General features: G+C 35.4%; 1 protein-coding gene across 1 annotated transcript in view; it reads right to left on the bottom strand.

Moving 5' to 3' along the window:
* The window catches only part of PCDH15 (protocadherin related 15), a 1,333,392-nt gene that overhangs the window by 182,842 nt on the left and 1,126,215 nt on the right, over positions 1-24,335 (bottom strand). The window contains exons 20-21 of the mRNA XM_064488173.1: positions 7,729-7,808; positions 814-907 (exon numbers count right to left, since the gene is read on the bottom strand). Of these exons, the coding sequence (XP_064344243.1) occupies positions 814-907; positions 7,729-7,808 (174 nt within the window). The remainder of the gene's footprint in view (positions 1-813; positions 908-7,728; positions 7,809-24,335) is intronic.

Raw genomic sequence — 24,335 nt, 5'->3', positions numbered from 1 at the left:
ATAAGCACTGAACTAAAGACAAGAGCTACTTTGTGGGATAGAAATGGTAAAACAAAAACAAAAACAAAAACAAAACAGTCTAATAAAGCATTGCTGACAACTGAAATGTTACGGTGCTCAAAAATCAGAATGGTGGTAGTTGTGGATAGGATAGATTGAAGAATACAATCAAATGATTTTAAAACACTCCTGAACGACTAAACAATTTATTTACTTTTAACACTGATTTTTAGTCACAGAGGAAGTAAAATTATCTCTTCTAGAATTATGGGCCCTTTTAAACTACTTCAATCATCAAGGATTAGTCCAGATTCTAAGTGCTGCTTACAAATACACTATAGGGTCAATCAACTTGGTTTCCTAAGTGCTTCAAGAAACCTATGCACAAATTCCCCTCTGCCCATAGCATGCCCTCTCCCCCCAAAAAGTGACATTATAGGAAATAGATCCAACATAATAAAACCACCAGACCTGCCAGTGCTGTGCTGGTGATGAACAAAATGAAACACTTCTTAGACTAAGTTAGAGTTCATTTCCTCCATAAATTGAATAAGAATGTTCACCCCAAGTATGTATTCTGTCAAGTCAAAAGATGCAACTCCGTAACAGATTCAGAGTGCAGGTTTCATGGATTAAAAGAGGCCACTGGAGAAAAGAGCACTTCAAATAATTTAAAGTAGTTGCTCCAGGTGAAAACGAAATTAATTCATGAATTCATGATTGTCATAAATCGCTTTAGAGCATACAACTCCAAGCCTCTCTCGATGTCTTCAGTACTCTTTTTAAAACCCTTTCCCCAAGGAGAGTACTCACCCCATCAGGCCTGCCATCAGAAGCAGTGACGATCAGAATGTAGCGGTCAGTGCTCTCCCTGTCCAGTGCTTTCCCTAAGGTTAGAATTCCAGTACTAGTGACAGAGAAAATAAACAAACAAATGAGGTACAAAAAGATATTACGTCACAGGGAGACTTCCTACGGTTGTGAACTACTTCTATAGGATTTCTCCCCCTTCGGCAAACATAGCTTGATTATTTAAGATGAATGATTCTAGGATCCATGTTGCAAATTGAAAAAAGCTTTTAAGGCTGCTCAGCTTCTTCACAATAATGAAAAATGGCCAAACTGAATGAGATAACGGAGTTGATTCTCTAGCCTCCCCCTACAAAAGACTCCACAAAACTATGCTTACTTCATTCCAGGAAGAGAGGTATCTATCTTGTTTGTGACTATTTCAAAGGGAAAAAAGTCCATTAATCTTTAGCAGGTTCACAATTCTTTGGATAATGAAGTGGCTTCTTTAATCTCTATCATTCTAATTCATTGTCACATATGTGTCCACTATGGAAATGCAAACATCTAAATTTCATCTTTGATATACCTTAGAGATTAAAATTTATTTTCCCTTCTTTCCAAATTTCAAAATAACAGAGGCTCATTGGAGACAATTAGAAAATACACAGTGGAATAGTAAAACTTTTCTAGATATTATGGTTATTTTTATAATATTTCTTTTTATTCTCTACTATAACCATATTTAAATATATTATAATTGCTTTCAAAAGAGCAATCAGGCTGCATATTTTACATTCTTTTTAATTTTATGAGCATTCATTCTCTCATTTTATAATTCATAAAAACAAACTCTTTTGTTGATACACTAACAATTTTACCATTTTGTTATCCTTTTAAATTTTAGATGTTTCTTAATTTAAGTATTATGTATAATGGGAGATGAAGAGCCTTTGGGAAAATTCTCGTACTTAGAATATTTTTAATACTAATTCTTAATGTTTTCCCTGTTTAGAATAAATGCTTTTAAATATTTAAGATGCTATTCTCCAATGTGAATTGTTTCATAACAGTTTGGTCACTTATAATGTTCTCTAAAACAAGTTCTACATTTATGTCTTAGATATTACAGTCTGACATTGTACATGACATTTTAACTAAGGTCTAAAAGGCATCTACTGTGAGGGAGAGGTTACATTAATTTAATAAAACATTAAAATATTTATCAAGTATAAAAACATAATTTGTTTCTGATTGACAAAAGGTTTTCATTTTAATGCAAGTGCTTTTATTGTTATAGCAGAATTTAAGCAATTCACGCCACATATGGTAGTTGGGTACAGAGAGTCAACACCAATTAATCAAAATCAGAGTCTCAGTTACTCTATTTGCTGTGTTTTATTGTTGTTGATATGGACCTAAAAAAAAGTTCTAAACATACGGTATGACTATGAAGAACTAACTTTGCCTCTTATACATTTTAAATTGTTTTGCCCAAATAACTGAAAACTAATTCCCAGGGTAGTTCACAGCAATCAGGTATGGATCAAATTCCCATACCACAGATGGTTCAAATAATCCCATTCTAAAATGACATTCAAAGGGAAAAGTAAGACATTTATTGCTTCTGAGACTTATTCACAAGCAACTTAGAAACAGGAAATCTGAAAACCTGTCCATAGTACAATGAAAAGAAGAGAGTTGAGTTACTGTTTTCCATTTCTCCCCTCAGTTTAAAGTTCAAGACTCTATGTGATTCTTTGTGTATTAAATACAAAAATCACTAAAAATTTATATTATATTACCATTTAGAGCCATATTATACCTAAATAGCTTATTTTTCATGTTGATTATTATGGAAATAATCCTTTGCTTAAGATAATGTGTGCCTTGTGTCCTAATGTAGTAGAAAGTTAGACAGGATACTTGGGAAATAGGGAAAGAGAGAAAGAACACGTAGTGTCTTTTGGGATTCATAGCTGAAAGACTAGTTTATGGGTACATGCAAGCATCCTTTCATGAAATTTCAGAAATAACTGGAAAGGAGGAATCTTACTACCAGCTGGATGGAAGCTATGGAGCAGGATATACTAGGCTGCATTTAAGAATGCAGTAAATCTTATAAATCCATGTATTAAAAATACATAAGAATCACTCTTGATAAAAACATCAATAATAGTTTTACTTAAATTTTACATAATTGAAAAATCTATTGCACAGGAGTGATACTGAAAATGGTGAAGTTTGCAGCTTAAAAAGATGGTCTCTCCATAGAAGCATCAAAAAATAAAGCAGGAATGATCAGAAACACCTTTAATAGGACTCTGGAAAACAGTCAAAGGTTGATAGCAACGAAATGAAGGCAGAATTAGGAAAAATGCAACTTATAATGATAGTAAAGATTTGTGTATTTTTACTTGTCCTTGCTCCATCCCTGCCTGGATTAGAGTGGTCTCAAAGATAGCAGCCAACATTACCAATGTAATACCCTGGTAGCTGTTTCTGAAGGCAGTATAACTACTTTATTCACAGAAAATTGTGTTCATCTATTCCACTTGTCTGGAGGCTGCCCGGAGGCTGCCTGGAGTCTGCCTGAAGGAGTAATACATGGTCTTTGTCTTTATTTTGCCTAACTCAGAATTCACTCAAGGCAGTAAAGCAGTGAGTATTCCTGGAAAACAATGCTAAGTCAGGGACCAACCTGCAGTCATTTGAGGCAAAAGGTTATGTTTGAGGCATACAATGGAACACCAAAATCCTGGAAGGGAAAACTGGAAAGAGAGTCTCGGGAAATTAAGGCATTTAAAAGTGCCCACGTATATTGGTGAGCAGAACAGAACTGAGAGCCCAGAAATGAATCCATACACCTGTAGCCAATTGATCTGCAACAAGAACGCCAAGATCATTCAATAGGAAAAGAATAGTCTTTTCAACAAATGGCGCTGGGGCAATTTGAGATCTACATGCAAAAGAATGAAACTGGACTATCTCATACCACACCCAAAAAATAACTCAAAATAGATCAACAATCCATATATAAGTACTGAAACCATGAAACTCTTAGACAAAAACATACGGATAAATCTTCATGATTTGGGGTTTGACAACGGACTTTTTAATAAGACAACAAAAGCATGAACAGCAAAAGAAAAAAAATAGATATACTGGACTTGCTTGCAATGAAAAAATTTGTGCATCAAAGTACATTATCAATAAAGTGAGAAAACCTACAAAATGAGAGAAAATATTTGCAAATCACATATCTGATAAAAGTCTGGTTTCCCAAATACATAAGGGACTCCGTACAACTTAACAACAAAAAAGACAGACAACCCAATTAAAAAATAGGCAAAGAACTTGAACAGATATTTCTCCAAAGATATACAAATGGCAAACAAGCACATGAAAAGATGTTCAACATCATTATTCATCAGGGAAACATGAATCAAAACTACAATGAAGTACTACTTCACACTCACTAGGATAGCTATAATTAATAAAACTGATGGGAAAAATAATGTGTTGATAAAAATGTGGAGGAATTGAAACCCTGGTACATTGCTGGTGGGAATGTAAAATCATTCAGTCACAATGGAAAACAATTTGGCAGTTCCTCAAAAACTAAATACAATATGACCCAGGAATTCCAATGCTGGGTATATGTTCAAAAGAATTGAAAACAGGTACTTAAATACATGTTCATAGATGTTCATAGCAGCAGTATCCACAATAGCCAAAACATAGAAAAACAGCACAAATTTCCATCACTGTATGAATGGATAAACAAATTGCTGTATACACATATAACAGAATAGTATACAGCTATACAGAGGAATGAAGTACTGAGATATGCTTCTTAATGGATGAACTTTTAAAGATTAGGCTACGTGAAAAAAGCCAGATATTGTGGTCACATATTGTGTCATTCCATTTATAGGAAATATCCAAAATCAATAAATCCACAGAGTCAGAACACAACTTGGTGGATGCCAGCAGCTGAGGGGAAGAATAAGTAGGGAGTAACTACTAACAGGTTTGTGTTTCCTTTTGGAATGATTATGACGTTTTGAAACTAGACAGAATTGACAGTTGTACCACATCAAGAGTCTACTAAATGCCACTGAATTGTTGATTTTAAAATGCTTAATTTTATGCTATGTGAATGTCACTGCAATTATATTACTTATATTACACAGAATTTCCTCACCAAACATGAAGGCTATATGCCTAAAATGTGTTTGCTTGAAAAAAATCAAGCTTTCTTAGACAGTAAGTTGGTTTGGCAAACCATACAAATAGTGTTCATTGTTTAAACAATGTAGATATAAAGTAGTACAGGGTATCTGTTTCCAAACAAACCTGCTAGCATTTAAAACCCATTTCTGTAAGTGTTCATTTCCCCAAATTGCATTGCTTATTAGGAAATATTACAGCAGCCTAATTATAGGCAGAGACTCTCTCACAGATTTCATGCTTTGTATTCCATGCTTCCTTTAATCTTTTCCAGTACATGCTACTAGTTGTGATTTAACATCATTTACACTTACAAGTGTCTGAGTCTTTGGCAGATTTATCATGTTGACGCGGGCATCATGTTTCTGGCCTTATCATGATATTTAGAGAGGTTAATATGTACTTCAAAATGTTTGATTGCTTCTGGTTTGATATGGCATTCCATGTCAAATAGTAATTAGTGATGAGTAAACACAGACCAATAGAAAGTGTTAGATATTGGTAACAGTTCAGGGAAAAGATGATGGCAGCATGAACTAAGATGAGTGAAGGGTGAGAGAAGAGTGATTTGAATATATATTTTGAAAGTAGAGCTGATGGGAAAAAATGCATATCATCTTTTTTATATGTTAATCTTCAGGGTATTTCAAACTGATATGAAAAACATAATCAAGCTTTAAATTTAGTGTCAAGATTAATTTAATCACATAGAAAGAAATAAAAATACCAGTGAAGATACAAAATTCTCAGATAAAATTCTAACAAGGGGCAGAAATAACTCTCAGGTTCTTTTTTAGCCCTTAGCCTTTAAGAGTAACTGTGTTCAACATTCAGAGCATATGAGAAACAGTTTTCCAGAGTGTATATTTTATATTCCTGCCAGAAATAAATGAGGATTCTGATATCTCCACATATGTGTTATTTCCTTTCTTTTTCATTATAGCCATTCTAAGAGGATGTCAAGCGGTATTTCATGATTTTTAATTTGCATTTCTCTAGTGACTAGTAATCCATGTGCTCTTTGGACATTCATGTTAACTTCCAAGAGATGTCTATTCAAATTCTTATCCATTTTTATTTAGATTATTTATTTGTTTGAGTAGTAATAGTTCTATGTATATGCTTGATATATGTCCCTTATCATACACATTATTTAAGGATATTTTCCTTCAGTCTGTGGAGTTGTCTTTTACTTTCTTGATGGTGCCATTTGAATTAAATTTTTTTTCAAATTTCAATGAAGTCCAACTTATTAGTCTTCTCATTAATCACTTTTGTTCTTTGTGCCATACTTAAGAAAGCATTGCCTAATCCAAATCATGAAGATTTAATTATGTATTTTCTTCTAAGTTATATATCTTATATTTAGGTCTTTGATCCACTTTGAGGTAATTTTTACAAATTAAAACATCACAAAGAGGCGTGAAACAGATCCAATTTCATTCTTTTGCATGCTGCCCTAGCTTCATTTGTTGAAAAGATTATTCTTTCCTAATTGGATTGTCTTAGGCCTTTTGTTTTTTTTTAATCGATGGGCCATAAATATCGCGGTTATTTCTGGATGCTGAAGTTTGTCCTAGTGATCTAGAAATCTATCATACCAGTCAGTACCACACAATGCTGGTCTTGATTACTGGTAAAATATCCCTTCTACAAAGTTTTCTTTCTTTAAGAATGATTGTCAATTACAGCTAATTTATGATTTGTATAAACCTATAGGGGGAAATTCAAAATACTCAAGTCTTTCCATTTTTTAAATGACAGCTTATTCATCTGTGAAATCTAAAAGTCTGGGAAACACTGTTTCCATCCATACAAACTCATGACTGTACCATCTTAGTCAATGTGAAATTGAAGGTGTTTCTTACAAGATCAAGCGACCACAAATGGCTCACCCTGATTTGGCATTACATACCACATGTTCCTGAGTGCCTGGCTAATTTGTCAGATTTTTCAGATTATAATCATAGGCCACATTTAGGTTTCCATTCCTCAGGGAGTAAAACCACTCATGACAACACTGAAAACATCAGAGAGCCATCAAGAACATCTCTGACAACCAGCCCCATGTGACAGCAGAACATCTACTCTGCTATCACAGATGAGAAACAAAGCAAACCTCAATCCCTCCTCACTGCCTGCTGCCAGTTTTCTCCATAGTTATGATTAACATTATCTCTGATAAGTTCAGAGAGGTGAGTAGAATGACACAGATATAAAGGCTTAGAATGGACATGAAATATTTTTGTCTCAGCTTTTGTAGAATATGCCTACATTACACAGAAATTGAAAAATGGACTTTGGCGGCACCTTAAATGCATCTGAATACACTTTGCCTTACAAAATTCCCTGTGAATGAACAATTTAGTGCCAAGTTACTCCTTGTAGAAATACCCTTGTTATTAAGAGTAGCTGACAACTTTAAAGGGATCTAATTAATCCCAGGTTATACCTGCAAATGAAATGTTTCCACCTCAGTGGATTTTACCTAGTAAAAATGTTTAGAATAAATAAATAGTCTCCTGGGTATGATTTCTGGATTCAGAATGATCCCCTCCCACCTCTCATTAGCATTCATAGAAAAAAAAAGTAAAATAAAACTATAAACAGCTGAAAGTCTCTGATTAGAAGTCTGTTCTCTTGCTACCAGTACATTGCTTAACATTTTAAAAAGAAAAAGAAAATTAGTAATTATTTTTAACTCACGTTTCTGAAAGATTAAAAACTCGCTGTGGATCTCCATTCTCAATGGCATATGTTATTGGATCTCCTTCTCGATCAGTTGCCTTCAGAAAGAAAGAATAATTTAAATCAAGCAATAATTAAATTATTATATTAAGAATGATTATTATAAAGTCAGCTTCTCTTCAGTACAGTGTAATTTAGAAGCTTGAAACTAACAGTACAGAAGATCCAAGATACCGTAAAGAATAAAGACTAAAACACGGGCTAATGGCAAGATGTAAAATACAGAACTTCATATCTTACCCTAGCAGTTCTGTCATTTCATCTCATCTGAGAGTAGTAGCAATGAATAAGAATAGTATCTTTTGAATGTATACATAGTCCTACTTGATGGGGAAATACAGCAATGATTTTTCCTATGGTTTATGCATTTAATTTCATATGAACAATTTAAACAAATGCATCATTTTGTTTATTTATATGTTATTATTTTGTTAAGTTACTAAAATAATAATAGAGAGGAATTCCTAGAGGATTCTGTGTTTTTTTTTTTCACCCAAATTAGTTATTTTCAATCCCTGAGGTACCTTGAAATATTTCTTCAGTTTTGTTTGACAATTTAAATACCTCAAACTTTTAAGGATTGTGAGAGCCAATAATTTGGGTATTGCATTCTTATGTGAGGTTGTGCCCTTATTGGAAATGTTGAAGACCCAGGATTTATAAGAAAATCCTTATTTGATTGTTTTCTTCTTTTTATCCCTTTAGCTAATCTTTGTTGTTGTTTCAGGATCTGTAGCAAACAGTGTAGTAATTAGGGAGCATTCATAATTTCTCAGTCAACTAAACAAGGTGGAGTGGTGCTATTGAGATCAGAGTTTGGAAATCTATCTATTACTGGTCTTAGCACTTGCATAAATACCACACACCTATATTTGACAACATCTAAAGGGAGAGATAATGCCTAATAATTGGAAAAAGTCAATAGAAAAAATGATTCTTGGAGTATTAAGATTTGATAATATACATATGAGTGACCTAAATGTATTTCTAAAAACATTTTTAAAATATATTTTTATATATATGAAAAAACATTCTCTAAATGATGGGGAGAAATTTATATATGACCTTTCTTAGTGAAACCTTAACTTAAAATTTATTAACTACTCACTATAAGTCAAAAATTGTATTTGCATGCCTTATTTCATGTAAGCCTTGCAGTAACCTTATAGCAAATGGGAAATGCCGAAGACTTCAATTACATTACTCTTTCTCTCACCATTGCAATTAAAGTTCTATATAATTAATTGGAAGATGTATCTCTTTTTATCTAAGGATAATAGTAACCATTTCATCTTAAAAAAAAGGAGTGTAGATTTAATATTTTTCCATAATATAACAGATAGGATTTACTCAAAACATTTTAGTGCAAAAACATGTTCTGTGTCTTTATTCTTGATCAGTCAAGTCCAACATGAGCCCTTTATTCAAGATCTGAGAGAGGTACAGTAGCAGTCACCTTCCCTGGGCTTATCATAGTGTTTACTGCCCAGAGCCAGGCACCTGGGTTCCAGCCCTGGCTGTACTATTTCTTCTCAGGCAAGATACCTAACTTCAAAAAGAAGTTAACAGTAACACCTTCAGTATTCACTGATTAATTCAACAAATAATTATTGAATATCTACACTGTTAAACACTGGAACTTCAACAGTGAACAACACAGACAAAAATGCTTCCTTTAAGCAGCTTACATTGTAGTAGGGGGAGCAGAGAAAAAAACAAAATAGTTAATTAATATATGGCTATATTATTTATATAGAATATATTACATATAATTATACATTATTTATACATAATAGAATTATAATGTAATTTATGTACATCAATTGCATATATAATTAACACGTATTTCTATAATACATGGTTTTCTGATCCATATAAGTGCTACAAAAATAAAAAATAATTCCAGAGGACATGTAGGGAGGGCAGAGTGAGGGCTTACACTTACACGTAGGTTACCAGGAAAGCTACAGGAAAAATGTAAACTTTCGGCAAACACTTGTAAAAGTGGAGAAGGGCCCTCCAGGCAGAGGGCAGAGCAAGCGAAAAGGCCGTTAGGTGGGAACATGCCTAGTGAGTTAGAGGAATAGCAGGCAAGTGGAAGACTAGCTCCCGTTCTATTTGGCCTCAGGTAAACCACCTGAGTTTTAACACCTCCAGTTACATGATTGGATGCTGCTTGCTTGGGATAACTAGTAAGTAATGGAATTCAGTCATCAGTTTGCTGATACATGTTTCACAGCATCTGAACTAAGATAAAGCTAATTTTTCCTTTATTTTTCCCTTGACATACAAAGACTATCTTTAAAGATCAAAGCAACTATTCTTTCTAGTCTGCTCAAGCAGATTACCCATTACATCTAAATTCAAGACACCCATTTTTCAGAACTACCCATAGGAACACAAAAGGATTTATGTAAATGAGCAATAAGCTTAGACACTGGAAAATGGGAATTTTTTAAAGAAAACAAATCTTCTCTAAACTGATATTCTGTTCATGTTAAAAATGAACGCAGCCATCAAATACCATCTGGTAGAGTGCACCTTATGTACCCAGAATGATTCTACACATTTTGCAGGGCATTAACACAAAGTATCTGCCTTTAGGGATTTTAAAATAGATAAAATCAACGGATTTAGATGGTCTTCTCTTTTCTCACTTAGGGGAACGAGTTCTGATTTATGTTATTAAACTGCTTGAGAGCAAGAACTGAAGCTTTCAATTCAGGATAGCAGTGTTTCTAAAAACGTGTGTGCACTCCTGGCATTAAATTGTTGGCCCTTTAACAAAATGATAATGTTCATGAATATATTTTAATATGAATTAGTCTATACTTTTTTTATTCCAAGAAGTGTTGTTTTGTCATTTGTGATTCTGATATAAAACTTCCTTTCTGAAAGTATGTCATTTATGTAAAGTCAGTTTATTCAATGTTTTAAAAAAAAGTATAAACACTATGATAAATAATATGTAAATATAGCATATCTGAAACTTAAAAACGCAACCAATCTAGAATGACACTATAATACACGAGCATGCCCTGAGGTCTTTCATTCTGTTCCTCTACTATACTACATTTTGCTAGTTCTTTCACTCTCCCTCTTTCCTATAATGATTACTTAACACTTTCTCCTCAGGTCTCCGACTTACCCTACTCTGTCTTTACTCTCAACTTGTGACCCTGATTAGTCCTTCACTGAGAAAATTAAAGCAATTTTCTGCAAACCCCCCAAATTTCATACAAACACACACACACACACCACCTTGTAACCACACACTACATCTTCCCTCTTGTTACTGATAATGTGCTGTCTGATCTCCTATTTAGGGCAAGATTTGGGGGAAGAATTTTGCATTCCACTTTTTCTAGTTGTTCTCTTCTTATTTTCTCTTAAAAACCACTTCAATCATACTTCCAATCTTCCCACAACTGCCCTGAAACTGCTTTTTTCAACATCACCAACAAATTCCACATTAGTAAAATCACTAAGTTCACAATCCTTGTGTTTTTTTGTTTGTTTCTTCATTTTGTTTGCTTGTTTATAATTTGACCTATGAGTCACATTAGACATAACTGATCGCTCCTTTCTCCTTGATACATTTTTCCCCCTTAGTTTTCAGGGTTGTATTACTCTAGGTCTGCATTCCTGGTGCTCCTCTTCTCCTCAGCACCTTAAAACCAGTCTTTGGATGTCTTCTACAGCTACGCCCTTAAGAACATCATCCAATCAAAGTTTTAAATAACATTAAATACTCAAGGTTTCAAATCTATACTTTTAGCCCATACCTCTTTCCCAAGTTCATACTCAGCTGCCTATGTAATAGCTTCAATGAGATGCCAAAAGACATTTCAAATGAAGTATGTTCAAAATCGAATTCCTCCTCCTCTGACATTCTTCTAATTGTGGTTAATGGAAATTCAGTCCTTCCAGTTGCTCAGGCCATATATTAGTAGCCATTCTTAACTTCTGTCTCCTTTCCCACATCCAATCATTAAGAAATCCTATAGTTTCCACCCACAAAATATGAGACTGAACTCACTTCTTACCATTTCCAGAAATATCACTCCAAGCCTAGTCTGCACTACTGAAATAAAATCCTAATTTCCAAAATTTCTCACATGTCTCCACCATAGACTGTTCACAATAGAGAATTCAGAATGATCTTTTAAAATTTTAAGTTTATTCATGCCACTTCTCTACTCAAACTCTTCTGTTAATAGTTATCTCCACACCTCCGTCACCTGATGATATCAATTCTACTATTTTCCCCCATCACTTACTTTAGCCCAGACCCACTAGTATCTCTGCTCTTCCTCAGGCACACCAGGCTGCCCTGAACTTCAGGGTCTTCACACTTGCACCTGGAATGCTCTTCCCCAGATACCCACATGGTTCTTCCTCTCAGCTTCTTCAACTCTGCTAAGGCCACCTCAGTGAAATCATCGCTGATCAAACTGCAGTCCAGTCACCCATGTTTTTCCTCTCCGTTTCCCCTCCTGTGTTTTCCCACATAGCACTACCACCTTCTAAAATTCTATACCATTCACTTATATACTTTGTTAACTTTCTTCTTCTCCTAGTAGAATGTAAGCTCCATGAAGGCATATCTGTTTGCTGCTTTGTTACTGAAATGCCTTAGTACTTACAGTGCAGGCTCACCTTTGCACTTTTTGTGCCCGAGAGGGTAAGTTTAGTGCAATAAAGGCAGTAGGAAGTGTAGTGATACAGTTTTGTCTTACCCATCAATTATATTTACAGAAGAAAAAAAATGACGCTACAAAAATCTATGGCACAGGACCTGTGATTCATGCACGTTGTACTGCCATCTTCAAAAGAATCAAGAAGGATTCTTTCAGATCGAAGAAAGTAAAGAGGTATGGCAACTAAAGGTCGCATGCTATCCTGAATTGAATCATTTTGCTGTAAAGAACATTATTAGGGCAACTGGCAAAAGCTGAATGGAGTCAGAAGGTTAGGAATGTGTCAAAGTTACTTCCTGATTTGAACGGTTCTGTTGTGGTTGCACATAGGATACTACGCTTTTTACAGAAATCAGAAATTGTATTTAGTAGTGATGGGACTTCATGCCAGTAACCTAACTCATCCTCAAATGTTCTGGTACTATTCTTCCATTTTTTTTTCTGTAAATGTGTAATATTTTAGAAGAAAAATTATCATAAAATACATGTACATTTATGACAATGGCAAAACGTATATGTGTATCACGTCTGTGTGAATATGTAAACATACACATACATACCTCTGTGACTTATGTAATTATTAATGAACATGATATGATGGAAAAATACCAGAAGACACATGCCACGTAAAATGAGTTATATGATGCAGAAGTGCTGGAGAATTCATTGGGGGAAAGGAGACAGCAAATGGGGAGTAAAGCAAAAACAGAAAATAGGAAAGAAAGCTACCTAAGAAGAAATAATATAATGTGTATGATAAGGTTGCATTTGAGTATATGCGTAGATATAGATATATTGATTATAAAAATAAAGCTAAACTAGGGAGAAAAAGGCATAAACATCTGGGTCTTCTCCACTTGCTATTTTTGGTATATCTTCGAATTTTTCTTTTGGACCCACAAAGGCAACTTCTGATTCAAAATCACCCAGCAGACGCTGGTTAAATTAGGAGAAATGTAGTGGCAATCAAATTAGATAGTGCTCTATCTAACCATATGTTTATCAAAATCAAAATAAACGACTTTTATTTTGGGGCAGGTGGTAGAGAATAACTCTCTTGCAAAGCCAACTTTTACTGTTAAATAATTCTGCCTCTATCTTTGAATGATGTTTCTTAATCTGGAATTTTTTTTTAAATCTTTTTTCTTTTGTGTGAGTGAGGCAGGTATATAAGTGGAGAATATCACAGAGTTGAAGACTTTTTCTTTATTTTCATTTTAAAACTGGTATGGGATTTTATGAATTCATATGAAATAGAAAGTATTCAAAACTCGAACAAGAGATATTGAATTCTTCAGTTTTCTTTAATAACTATTCCAATGCAAATACTCTGTATTTTTTTTTTATTATTACCTAAAATAAATTGTTTTCTTAGCTCCAAATCAACTAATTCCTGGTAGTTAAGCGTAGAGTCACTATAGCACTTCTCAACATCGACTGGGTTTCCTGTTGTTTTTCCTAGACAACTGACACTTACTAGTTTTTTACTGAGTATACCACAGTAACACTGCTTTTTTCCTTTCTATTTATCAAAATCTCAGGAAAATCATGGCATTTACATAGTTAAGCTCTAATCAACAATAGCTGCCAGTATGTGAAGCAATAAACAGCTTCAAGGCATGCAATAAACTCTGAGGTTTACTTACAAAACAGCATAGAGAATCATTCACTGCCAAGTTACTGAAGGTAATGCTGATTACTGCTATTAAAGTACCAGTAGCTTTCAAATAGTTGCCTAAGTAAGTATTTCACATTCAAACCCAGATTTCAAATTAATCCTTTTTTTTTTTTAATTTAACTTTTAGGATGAACAGAATGGCTTATTCTGTTTAATTAAAAATTAAAAAAAAAAACAAAAACAACTTTTTTTGTTTTTTATCAAGCAAGTTTAGAAATTGAAACTTCTTTGGATCATACTATGGTCTTCTGGCATGAAGTAAATGAAAATCATCTGTTTCCACTATAGTTATAAACTTTTGCTGAAAAATTATTTATAAGAAGGAGCTGATGAAAGTAGGTCTTCCCCATTTCCACAAAATTCAATTAAAAGTGACTAAAGATTATCAGCTGACTAATTATCTAGAAAACAAGAAAAAGCCCTCCATGGCTTCAAGAAGAGACATGATAGAAATAAGAATAAAGATTAGAAATAGGGAGTAAAGGTCAGTTTTAAATGTCTCCTGCCCAGATCTCCAAAATATGGCTTTATTACTACATACAATGGCTTTATGGTTGTCCGTAAAATTCCATGACAGATAAGGATCTCATATTCTACCTTACTGCTTTGGTGACCACTTCCTCTAAGCCTGGGTGTCTCATTTTGGCACCACTAAAATCTTGGGCTGGTTAATTCTGCATTACTCTGACTCTCACCTACCCCTATATCTTAGTTTGGAAAAGCAAAGCAGTGAATCTTTTGTAAAGGCATGAAACTGTTGGAATGGTAAAAAATTCTCTGGAGGAATCACTGAAATGAATCTTCTTGAAATTTGTCCTTCCATTTCTAAATATACGGAAGCTGGTGTTTTTAAATGGTGTTTTAATATTTTTGGAATTTCTAGAGGATATGTACAACATTTCATGACTTGGGTATCTTTTCTTTCAGAAAACTCTTTATCCATTCATTCCCCCATTACCTCATCTTAAGGCTACATTAACCCAAGTCCTCACTTGAGATTTAATCAAGAGCAAGGTGTTTTTTTTTTTTTTTTTTTTTGCACCTCTATGCCTTAATTACTGGGGCTGCCTCCAAATGCAATCTACACAGAGCTAAGCAATAGAAAGAAGGGCACAAATGCCAGGGACTGATGACACTTGTCTGAAACGTTGGCTCTTGCCTTTCTTAAAATCAGACCCGAATGACATTCAACAGATCTTTATGGATCACACAGTATATGTTCCAAGCGTTGTTCTAGTTACTGAGGATAAAATGGTGAATACAACAGTGTCTGTCATTGTGGACCTAATGTAGTATTTGGCACAGTGACATAACAAATAAGAGTGCACACGGGGTGAAAGCAGACAGGGGAAAGTGGATATGGAGCACGGGAAGATGGTTATTGTTATTCTTTATAAGGTGGTCAAGTAAGACCATTTCGCTAAGGGGAAAAGCAAGCAGAAATATACAGGAAGGGAAGAAGTAATTCACGTGAATGTCTGAGAAAAGAGAATTCAGACAGTGGGAATCATGAGTGAATGGGCCCCGAGGCAGGAGGCAGCCAGTGTGAGAGGAGGCAGTTGGGCAGGAATAGAATCACTGAGAAGATGGGAAGCAGGACATGAGGTCAGGTAGGGGTCACATTTTCTTTTATCCTAGGTGATTTGGGAAGCCACTGGAGGATTTTCACAAAGAAGCGAAGCTATTTTCAAAAATTTTTCAAACAATTCCTCTGACTGTTATGTGAGGAATAGACTCACAAACGGGTGAGAGTAAGCCCAGTAGAAATCTACTGCATAATCCAGGCAGAATTTGATGGTGGCTAGTAACAGGAAGGAAGCAGTAAGGGTGGTAAGAAATAGTGAAATTCTGGAAATATTCTGGGATTGACTGGAAATAAGAGAGGGCTTTGGAGAAAGAGAAAAGTCACAGATGGCTTGAAGGGTTTTGGCTTGAGATTTCAGACAACTGAGGATGTAATTTACTAAGCAGGGAAAAAATGCACGAGGACCAGTTGTTTTCTTGGGAGTGGGAGAAGTAAGTACTGGGTGTCGAGCATGAAATACCTGAATTTTGAGATGCTGTGATAACATTATGATATGCCTCCCTAATCCCCCTTCAAAGGACAAATAAATTTTCCCCCTGTATGTTGGAAATGTTGCCTCCTGAGAGGCTTCAGCTGTCGGTCCTATTCAGAGAATGCCTTTTCTGAAGAGAGCTACCTTCCCAAGGTCAAGTTGCTTTCTGAGGCAACCTGCATCTGACTCACTGACGCAAGTATATAAAAGGCCTACCTTTATATAAAGGGCTATTTCAGCTGCAGAGCTTTCCAGGGGAGTCAGCTGAAGCCTTTATTGGGACTGCACTGAAGCTCAACTTTTCCCTAAACTTAATTCTGCTTTCTTCCTCTCCTTTCCACAGGAGCTGATTTCCAAAACAGTCGCTAATAAATGTCCTACAACTGAATCTTTTATCTCAAGGTCTGCTTCTCTGGAAACTCAATCTAAGACAGATGCTTATTTAATATCATATATATTTAATGTCATATTATATATATATATATCATACAGTTGACAGGAGTCTAGAGTTTTAGAGCAGGGAGCTAAGATGGAGATATGAATTAGAAGTTATGAGCGTATAACAATTTAAACCCACTAGAACAGATGAGATAATCTTAGAAGTGACTATAAATAGACCAGGTTAGAAGCTTGAGCCTTGAGGCATTTCAACTTTTAACAGCCAGGGAAATGAAGAGAAACCATCAAAGTAGACTGGGATAGAGCAGCCAGGGAGGGTGGGGGGAAATTCTACCAGACTGATGTACTGGAAGTCAAATAAATAAGTTATTTAATAGGAAAGGAATTATCTATTCTGTCACATCTTACTGATGGATAGAGTGTGTTAGGTAGTTAAATAAGTGGGGGCACCGGGCAGGCAGGTGGAGGAGAGGGAGGATAGTCCAGAAGATGGTGTTGTGTCCGCCTCCAGCATAAAGGGACTTTACTTCTGAATGAGTGCCAGCAAGAAACCGGTTAAAACCTGGCAGCCACGGCTGCAGAAAGGACTTAACCAAACACGACCCAATGATCATTGTATTATAATTAACACTGAGGTTTAGTGCCTCACTCCACTTTTTTTTTGTTTTGTTTTGTTTTGTTTTGTTTTTTTCTGTCTACACCATGGGTAAGGACAGGCACAAAGGGGCCAAACATGACTAAACATTCCAGGTAGAAGAGCCGTCAATCAGTCAAAAGACCACCTCTAAGCGAGGGTATAAGAGAAGAGGGAGACAAAAAAACTGCCTCTTTTTCTCCCTTTGATCAGCACACCTCCTCTTCTTGGAGATGTATTATTCATTTTCTATTAAAATCTTTCACTACACAACACACCGTCTCTCAACTGTAAATTTATCTTTTGGGTATGACAAGAAGTGGGGTCTTTACCTTTTGGGGTAAAAGAGTAAGATCAGGAACTGATTTGGCAATGGAATGAGCATTGGGATCTCAAAAAAAGCCATATCAATGGATTGCTGATATTGAAATTCTGATTATAACGGGGTCAAGAGAGAACAGAGAAAATGACCAAGAATTTCTCCAGGTAAGTGTGGATAACGTATCTGAGAAGTTCCCACAGGGAAGGGAGGCACAGACCTGGGTAAGTGGCTAGAGTGGTTTATGGGATCAAGGGAAGTTTTTGCTGTTGTTGCTCTGTCTTTAATTGGGAGATACTGCAGCATATTTTCATGCTGATGGAAACAATCAGATACAGTAAGAGATTTTTACGATGCAGGATGGTAAAAAGATGATTCTCAAGCAATATCGTTGAGCAGGCCAGATGAGACAGGATCTAGCAGCATGCTTTCAGGGTCAGCACAGAGAACACACAATTAAAAGGTGCTGTGTTTTTATTTTGCACTGAGCCTTGCAAACTGTAGCCAGTCCTGAGTGTGACTTATGGAGCAGTGCCATTCTGCAAAGTGGTTATTATGGGTCATGATGATACAAGAAATGTACAGTAAATTTCTCCAGAATAAAATTTAGAGTAGTTTAGAAAATTTTAAAGTGATTTGTCAGGGTGATTTTATATGTGTTAAATCTAATAGTTAAAAAAAAAAGCTGTATTCTTTTTGTCTTTTGTATTTTATTTCATTTTTCTACTTATTTATTTAAACGCACCCTTCATTTCAGAGGCCTGAGAAGCACTGAAATAAGATGCAAGTGAAGGAAATGGTTTAGATAGGAAGATGGAGTGTTAATTTTTAATTACAAGATTAAAAACAAAACATAAATACAGGTGCAGAGAGGTTGGTAGATGTGTGATGAGAGGCTGTAAAAGTCTTCATCCAAGTGTTTGATGAAAATGTGGAGCAGGAGAGGTCCCAAAATACAACGTTCATCCTTGCCAGTGAATCTTTGCCTCCAGGCTAAATACACACCACAAACCATCACCTGTGTTCACCTGTCCCACCAGCCACAGTGCCCCTGTTTAATGCTCAGTGATATCAGAAAAAGACTATTTCTTCTTATTAATTTACTTGTAGGTTCTTAATAATTTTCACAAGAACTTGAGAATACAGCTTTATTTCTTGCACTGTACCAAGTTTAAGATATCAGTTCTCTTTAAGTGCAAAATAAGGTAATTTTCACCCATTTCCTATGTACCCTACTTCTTGTTAGAGTGTAAGTTAGAGAACATAGTAAAGTCTAACTCCATTAAAAATGTGCATTTAAGTCACAGCCTACACATGTTCTGGGGAAAAATCTCTTTTTTTTTTTTTTTTTTTTACCATCTTTATTTCCTTCTTAAGCAAGGAAGGGTCAAGAAAAAAAAGATTTAGGAGATGCTGTTTTAAATGTAGGGGTCTCCTTTCCCTAACCTCACTGACGCTTATCTGGCTTTATACCTCTGAGCATATTGCTGTCTATGGAAGATTTACATGAGGCTAAACTATTCTTTGGGAAACGGAACATACATATGTGACTAGAGAATACATAAAAATACATTTTCCTCACTTTCAACAGCTTTGTACGCCTAGAGATGAAAAATCATCTCTAGATAATGTATATCCCATGGTGTCAAGGACATCAAACTTTTTTTTTGAAACTTATAGACATATCAGAACATCTGCTTTAAAGGAGAAAAATTTGCACTACAAATCAGATTTAATTTTCACAAAACACAGTTGTTTGACATTGTGAAACATCCCTCTCTGTAAAACACCTATCTTCTATCAATCTATGCATCCTTCCTATACAATATAAATAATACTTTGCAATCAGGCAACCAATATCAGTGTCCAATGTATTTCAGCTTCCCATCTACACTCTCTACGACATTATCCTTTTAAGATAACATTAATGATGAAAGAGCCACTTGAAACCTAGCGCAAGGCAAGGTGAGAAAATGTACTTTCTACTACATGAATTGAAAATATAAATGAGAATTTCATTCCTCACACTTAGGAAAATCAAGCCCACCTACTAAATAGAATAAGTCATATATTATAAAACTGAAGGAGAAGTAGTCATCTTTTAGTACAATCTGCAGTGTTAGCCTATACAGTTACACATGAAAGAATCAAAATGCTCAAAAGAGTTTCTTTGATGACAGAGGAGCAAATCTCCAGATGACATATCCGAAGTGATCCCCAGAATATAAATGACATTGCAAAATCTACAGCACAGGGCCTGTGATGCATGCGCATTGTACCTGAACCAGCTGCAAAAACTTTCATGAATCATAAAGTCCTGCATCATCTTCAGGGGAAAAATATACCCTATTTTACAGGAAATATTCATCAAACAAGGGAAAAAAGGAAGAAAGAACCCTCAACACTTCTAGAACATTTCAAAGATGTCAGAAAAACAAATTAGCACCTCTTACAGGACCTGTTAATGCAGAGGGGCCTACTACCTGACAGTGTGCATTTCATGCAGACTGTTCTGGAAATGGGTCAATTCTGTAGTGAGATTAAGGCAGCTGCAATTTTCCTTCAGGATGAAAAATAATAATCCTTTGAGGCATATAATTTAAATTCTACAGCTTTTTGAAGCTATTAAAAATAAGAAAAGTGGATAAAGATGAAAATGCACATTGCAAGCTCACCACGGCACCATCTTAACTCATATCCAAGTAGTTTCATTACTAGAACGCATGTTTTTCCTCGGGTAACCAGAGGTGGCGACATCTTACTTCTTGGTCTGCTTCACACCACTTTCTGTTTTCCCCTGCTATTCGTGTCTGAGCTGTTTAATCTGCTATTGCAGTCATCAGGAAGGAGAAGCCAAGAAGAGAAAAGTGGCTCAAGCTACCAGAGCCAGTCAGTTCACTGATAAATGGGACCAGAAGTTCACAGCAGTGGCTAAATTAAGGTTTCCCAGAGTCAACGGACATTATCTGTATAACAGTTTTCTTCACTTTGTGAAGAATCGAGAAGCAACTGTGAAAAAATGAAGTCAAGGCTGATCAAGCAGAATTTAGAAAAGAATGATTAGCCTTGAGAGTAGATCTACTCTGCTGCCCAAGGAACTGTTTGCAAGTTTGAGAACAACTGAAAGAACTAAGGGAACCTCAGTCTCTAGAAAAGGCAGATAGAATAAGGGTTAGCACACAGCCTCTAAGGTCAGAAGCTAGAGATGGAATCCCCACTGTGCAACAGGATTCTGTCTGACATTAGAAAAGTTACTGCTTTGCTGGGAGTATAAAAGAGGAGGAAGTTTTCAAATGCTGGGTGTAGTTCCTCATTGGCAGCAGCATTCAATTAAAATTAGATGTTGATGCTGTTATTATTAATATTGATCTCTTAGTGAACTACCTCTTGGGACTTCAACATGTTCCTTTGTTCTCTAAATCCCAAGTGATCATTCCTTCTCCAGAGCTGGTAAAATCATAAAGTTGATGAATATATTCTTTAGAATGTATCCATTTCTCCATATTTGACATTTCACTTTCCTATCCATTATTCCAAGTGCCCAGTACCTTCTTCCTAACTTTTAAAATCTCAAATCTTAGTATGAATGAACTGAAAAACAAGAACAGAAATGTTCCTCTTGGAGAATAGGAACTTAAAAAAAATATTTTTTGTTTTCATTTCAGGAACTGAGCTATGCAAATTACATGGTCTCTCATTCCATCTCTGCTTCCCTACTCCAAAGACAACAACCTCCCTCTTCTCCCTTAAGTTTTCCAAGGTCTTAAAATTTTGTCTTTTGATATATACCAAAGCATAATTAGTCCCTGTTATTTTATTTAACAAATATGTATTAACCTAACATACGTATTTATATATATGAATAACACCTTAATTATTATTGCTTCTGTTTTTCACTAGCTAATATAAGGCACATATCAGATAACAGAGGATTCTGACACAGTTTAAATAAATAATCCCTTAATTCAATTTAATAGTTTAAACTAATGCTAAGTTGTGGGGGTACAAAAATATTCTTTTACTTTTTTTTTCTTTTTCAGAGGCGCCTTTATACTTTATTTAAACATAACAGACTTTTTGTTTGTTTTGTTTATTTTCAAACGATTTTCAGTTGTATACTGTAAGGGTCAGAAATTTTTTTTCCTTAAAAATTCATTAACATTTTTAGACTTTGTAGGCTACATGGGGTCTCTGCATGCTATTGTTTGTTTCTTTCTTTTCATGTTTCATTTTTATTTGCTTATATTTGAACAAACTTACAACAATATAAAAACCATTCCCAGCGCAGCCATACAAACAGGCCACTTTGCCCACAGGCTGTAGTTTGTCAACCTGTGCTCTACCACACCTGTGCTTTCTTTTTGCAAAAATCAACACTGGCATTACATCAAGTAAATTATTATTTCCACTATCACTCACTTTCAGAAATAAGTCCATGTACCAATAAAATAGAGAACCGGTAGAAAAATAGAGGGCAAGGACAAAGACATTTTAAATCAAGGAACAACTGCTAGCACTTATTTTTCCCTAATCCCAATCCTTCACCCTTATAGAAACAGGCTGTGTGCAAAGAACGTCATATCTTTACTCCCTTTCCCATGCACGTGTTTGTTACCCATTTTGCAAAATGCAGTTGAATTTTCCACCTTACTAGCAATAGGTGAACAGATCATTTGATTCAAAACTTGGTCAGAACTAAGACTAGTTCTCTACAGTCAGGCATAAGCTTCCTGCTGATAAATGGGTATTTTGACTATTTGCCGGAGTATGAAAGAAACTAAGTATTCCATCCTAAATAAGCTGTGTAGAAGTAATGCTAAGGCCTTGGGAATAATATGCTTTATCACTTTCCTCAACTAGTAATGCAGGAGAGTATCACAATTAGGAATCTAGAAATGGAATGAAGCAGGTCTAGAGTTGATCGTTTTAAACGCCAAATATACAGGTCTGCACCTCCATGGTATCTCCTAAACATTTTCTTCCTCTGTACTTTCGTTGTAGGTACAAAAGCTAAGACCTACATTATCCTAAACTCAGATTGAATAAGAAATCTCAACTCCTAGATAACAAATTAACTGGTTTTATTTCTTCCAGGCTGCTATCAGGCTACTGCGTTGATCACCTCCATTTCTGGTGTGTAGCTGACTTCATCAGTGATGTCTCAGTTTAAACCTACAACTCTTACAATGGTGAAATTGTCTCATTTTTTATTTGTATGAGGCATTCCTCATTATTTAAAATCAAATTTAGTTCCTAGGGACTTGGGATCAGGTGAATGTGGTCTTTTCACTCATATTCATTTTTCTTCCTTTTAATTTCCTTCTGATGCAGAAAGGATAAAGAGGGGAAAATCTATTTCTTAAAAGAATTGCCTGTACTGAGGTTGCACCAAAATTAGAGTGGAAGGGGACTGGCACCAACAGACTCCACTATCAAAGGATGCGACCCCCAAGTACCCATCCTAGGAATTGGTGGTTCCTTTTGAAATTCTGATGTACCTTCTACAGAATGCCCAGTTGGTGGTCACTTGTTGTATATCTTGATGTGTATGCCTTTCTTCTTCACATGCTGCAGTCCCCTTAATTTTCATTTATACTTAAAAGCTCCAACACTGAGATCTATGGACCCAGGCAGGATTCATCTTACTTACAATGTTGAAAAAAGTCTTCAAGCGAGCAGTTCATGCCCTCCTGCTAACTGCCTACTCTGCCATGACATCGCCTTCCAATGCCCTTGAGCTTGTAGTAAATGCACAGCTCCAGTCTAATCAGCTGTTCAGCTGGAGAACTAGATGTCAATCTCCCCTTCTTTCTCCTGGATTTTCTTTTCTTAATCTTGAACTAAGAAAGACACTGAATTATCAAACACTGGAGGACCAAAAAATGTATCCTTATCTACTTCTATGGTAAAGTTTTCCAAGACTGTTGAGATTGGATTCTTGGAGAGTATTCTACCAAGAACTAAGAATTCTTTGCGGTAGAATCTGGGAATTTATTTATTTATTTATTACTCAAATATGCTTTATCTAGCTAGATAATCTATATTTTATGTATAGATTGTATAGAATATATAGAACAATCTATATTCTATTCTATAACCTCTATGTTAGAGAGGGTAAGTCAGTTATTTTTTCCTGTAACTTTTTCTTCATGAGACCATTAAACTAAACCATATCATTCAACAAACTTTAGTGTCTTTTACCCTCATATAACACCATAAAATCAACCTTTGGAAAACACGGAACTAATGTAATATAAAACATACCCACCTCACAGGAAAAAAAAAATAGTAGTTTTTCTATAGCCTAAACTAAAATAACATGATAGAGTAGAGGCTTGATTTAAGACTCAGAGGGAAAAAACTACTCTGGCTTGTAAACTTACTGTTTCTAAGCTGCAGTTTCCTCATTTTCCAGACAATGAAGACAATCATATTGGCTATTCATTAAAGTCACAGTAATGGCTTTGTCACCCTAGAGCATGTCTCTTTGGCATGAGTATTAATTTCGGTTGATTATTTTTAAGGCCCCCAAAACTCAGGAAGAAGTTTTGACCTTCCCCCTAACTGCCTAAAAGAACGTAGGTAGAGGATCTATTCTAGGAAGGAAGCTATCAGCACAGATAACTGCAGCATAAACTAGATGTGTAGACAGGGAGGAACCTAGTAAAATCTGTTTGTTAAAATTCCTCCTTGGTCTCATTGCCTCTGCAGGCCCAGAAAACATTCATTTACCAAACATTTGCTATTTCACCTCCATGTGAATTGCCTTCCTCCTCTT

Source organism: Camelus dromedarius, chromosome 8 (genome assembly GCF_036321535.1).
Source record: "Camelus dromedarius isolate mCamDro1 chromosome 8, mCamDro1.pat, whole genome shotgun sequence".
Lineage (NCBI taxonomy): Eukaryota > Metazoa > Chordata > Mammalia > Artiodactyla > Camelidae > Camelus > Camelus dromedarius.
This window is presented reverse-complemented; position numbering and strand designations above follow the sequence as displayed.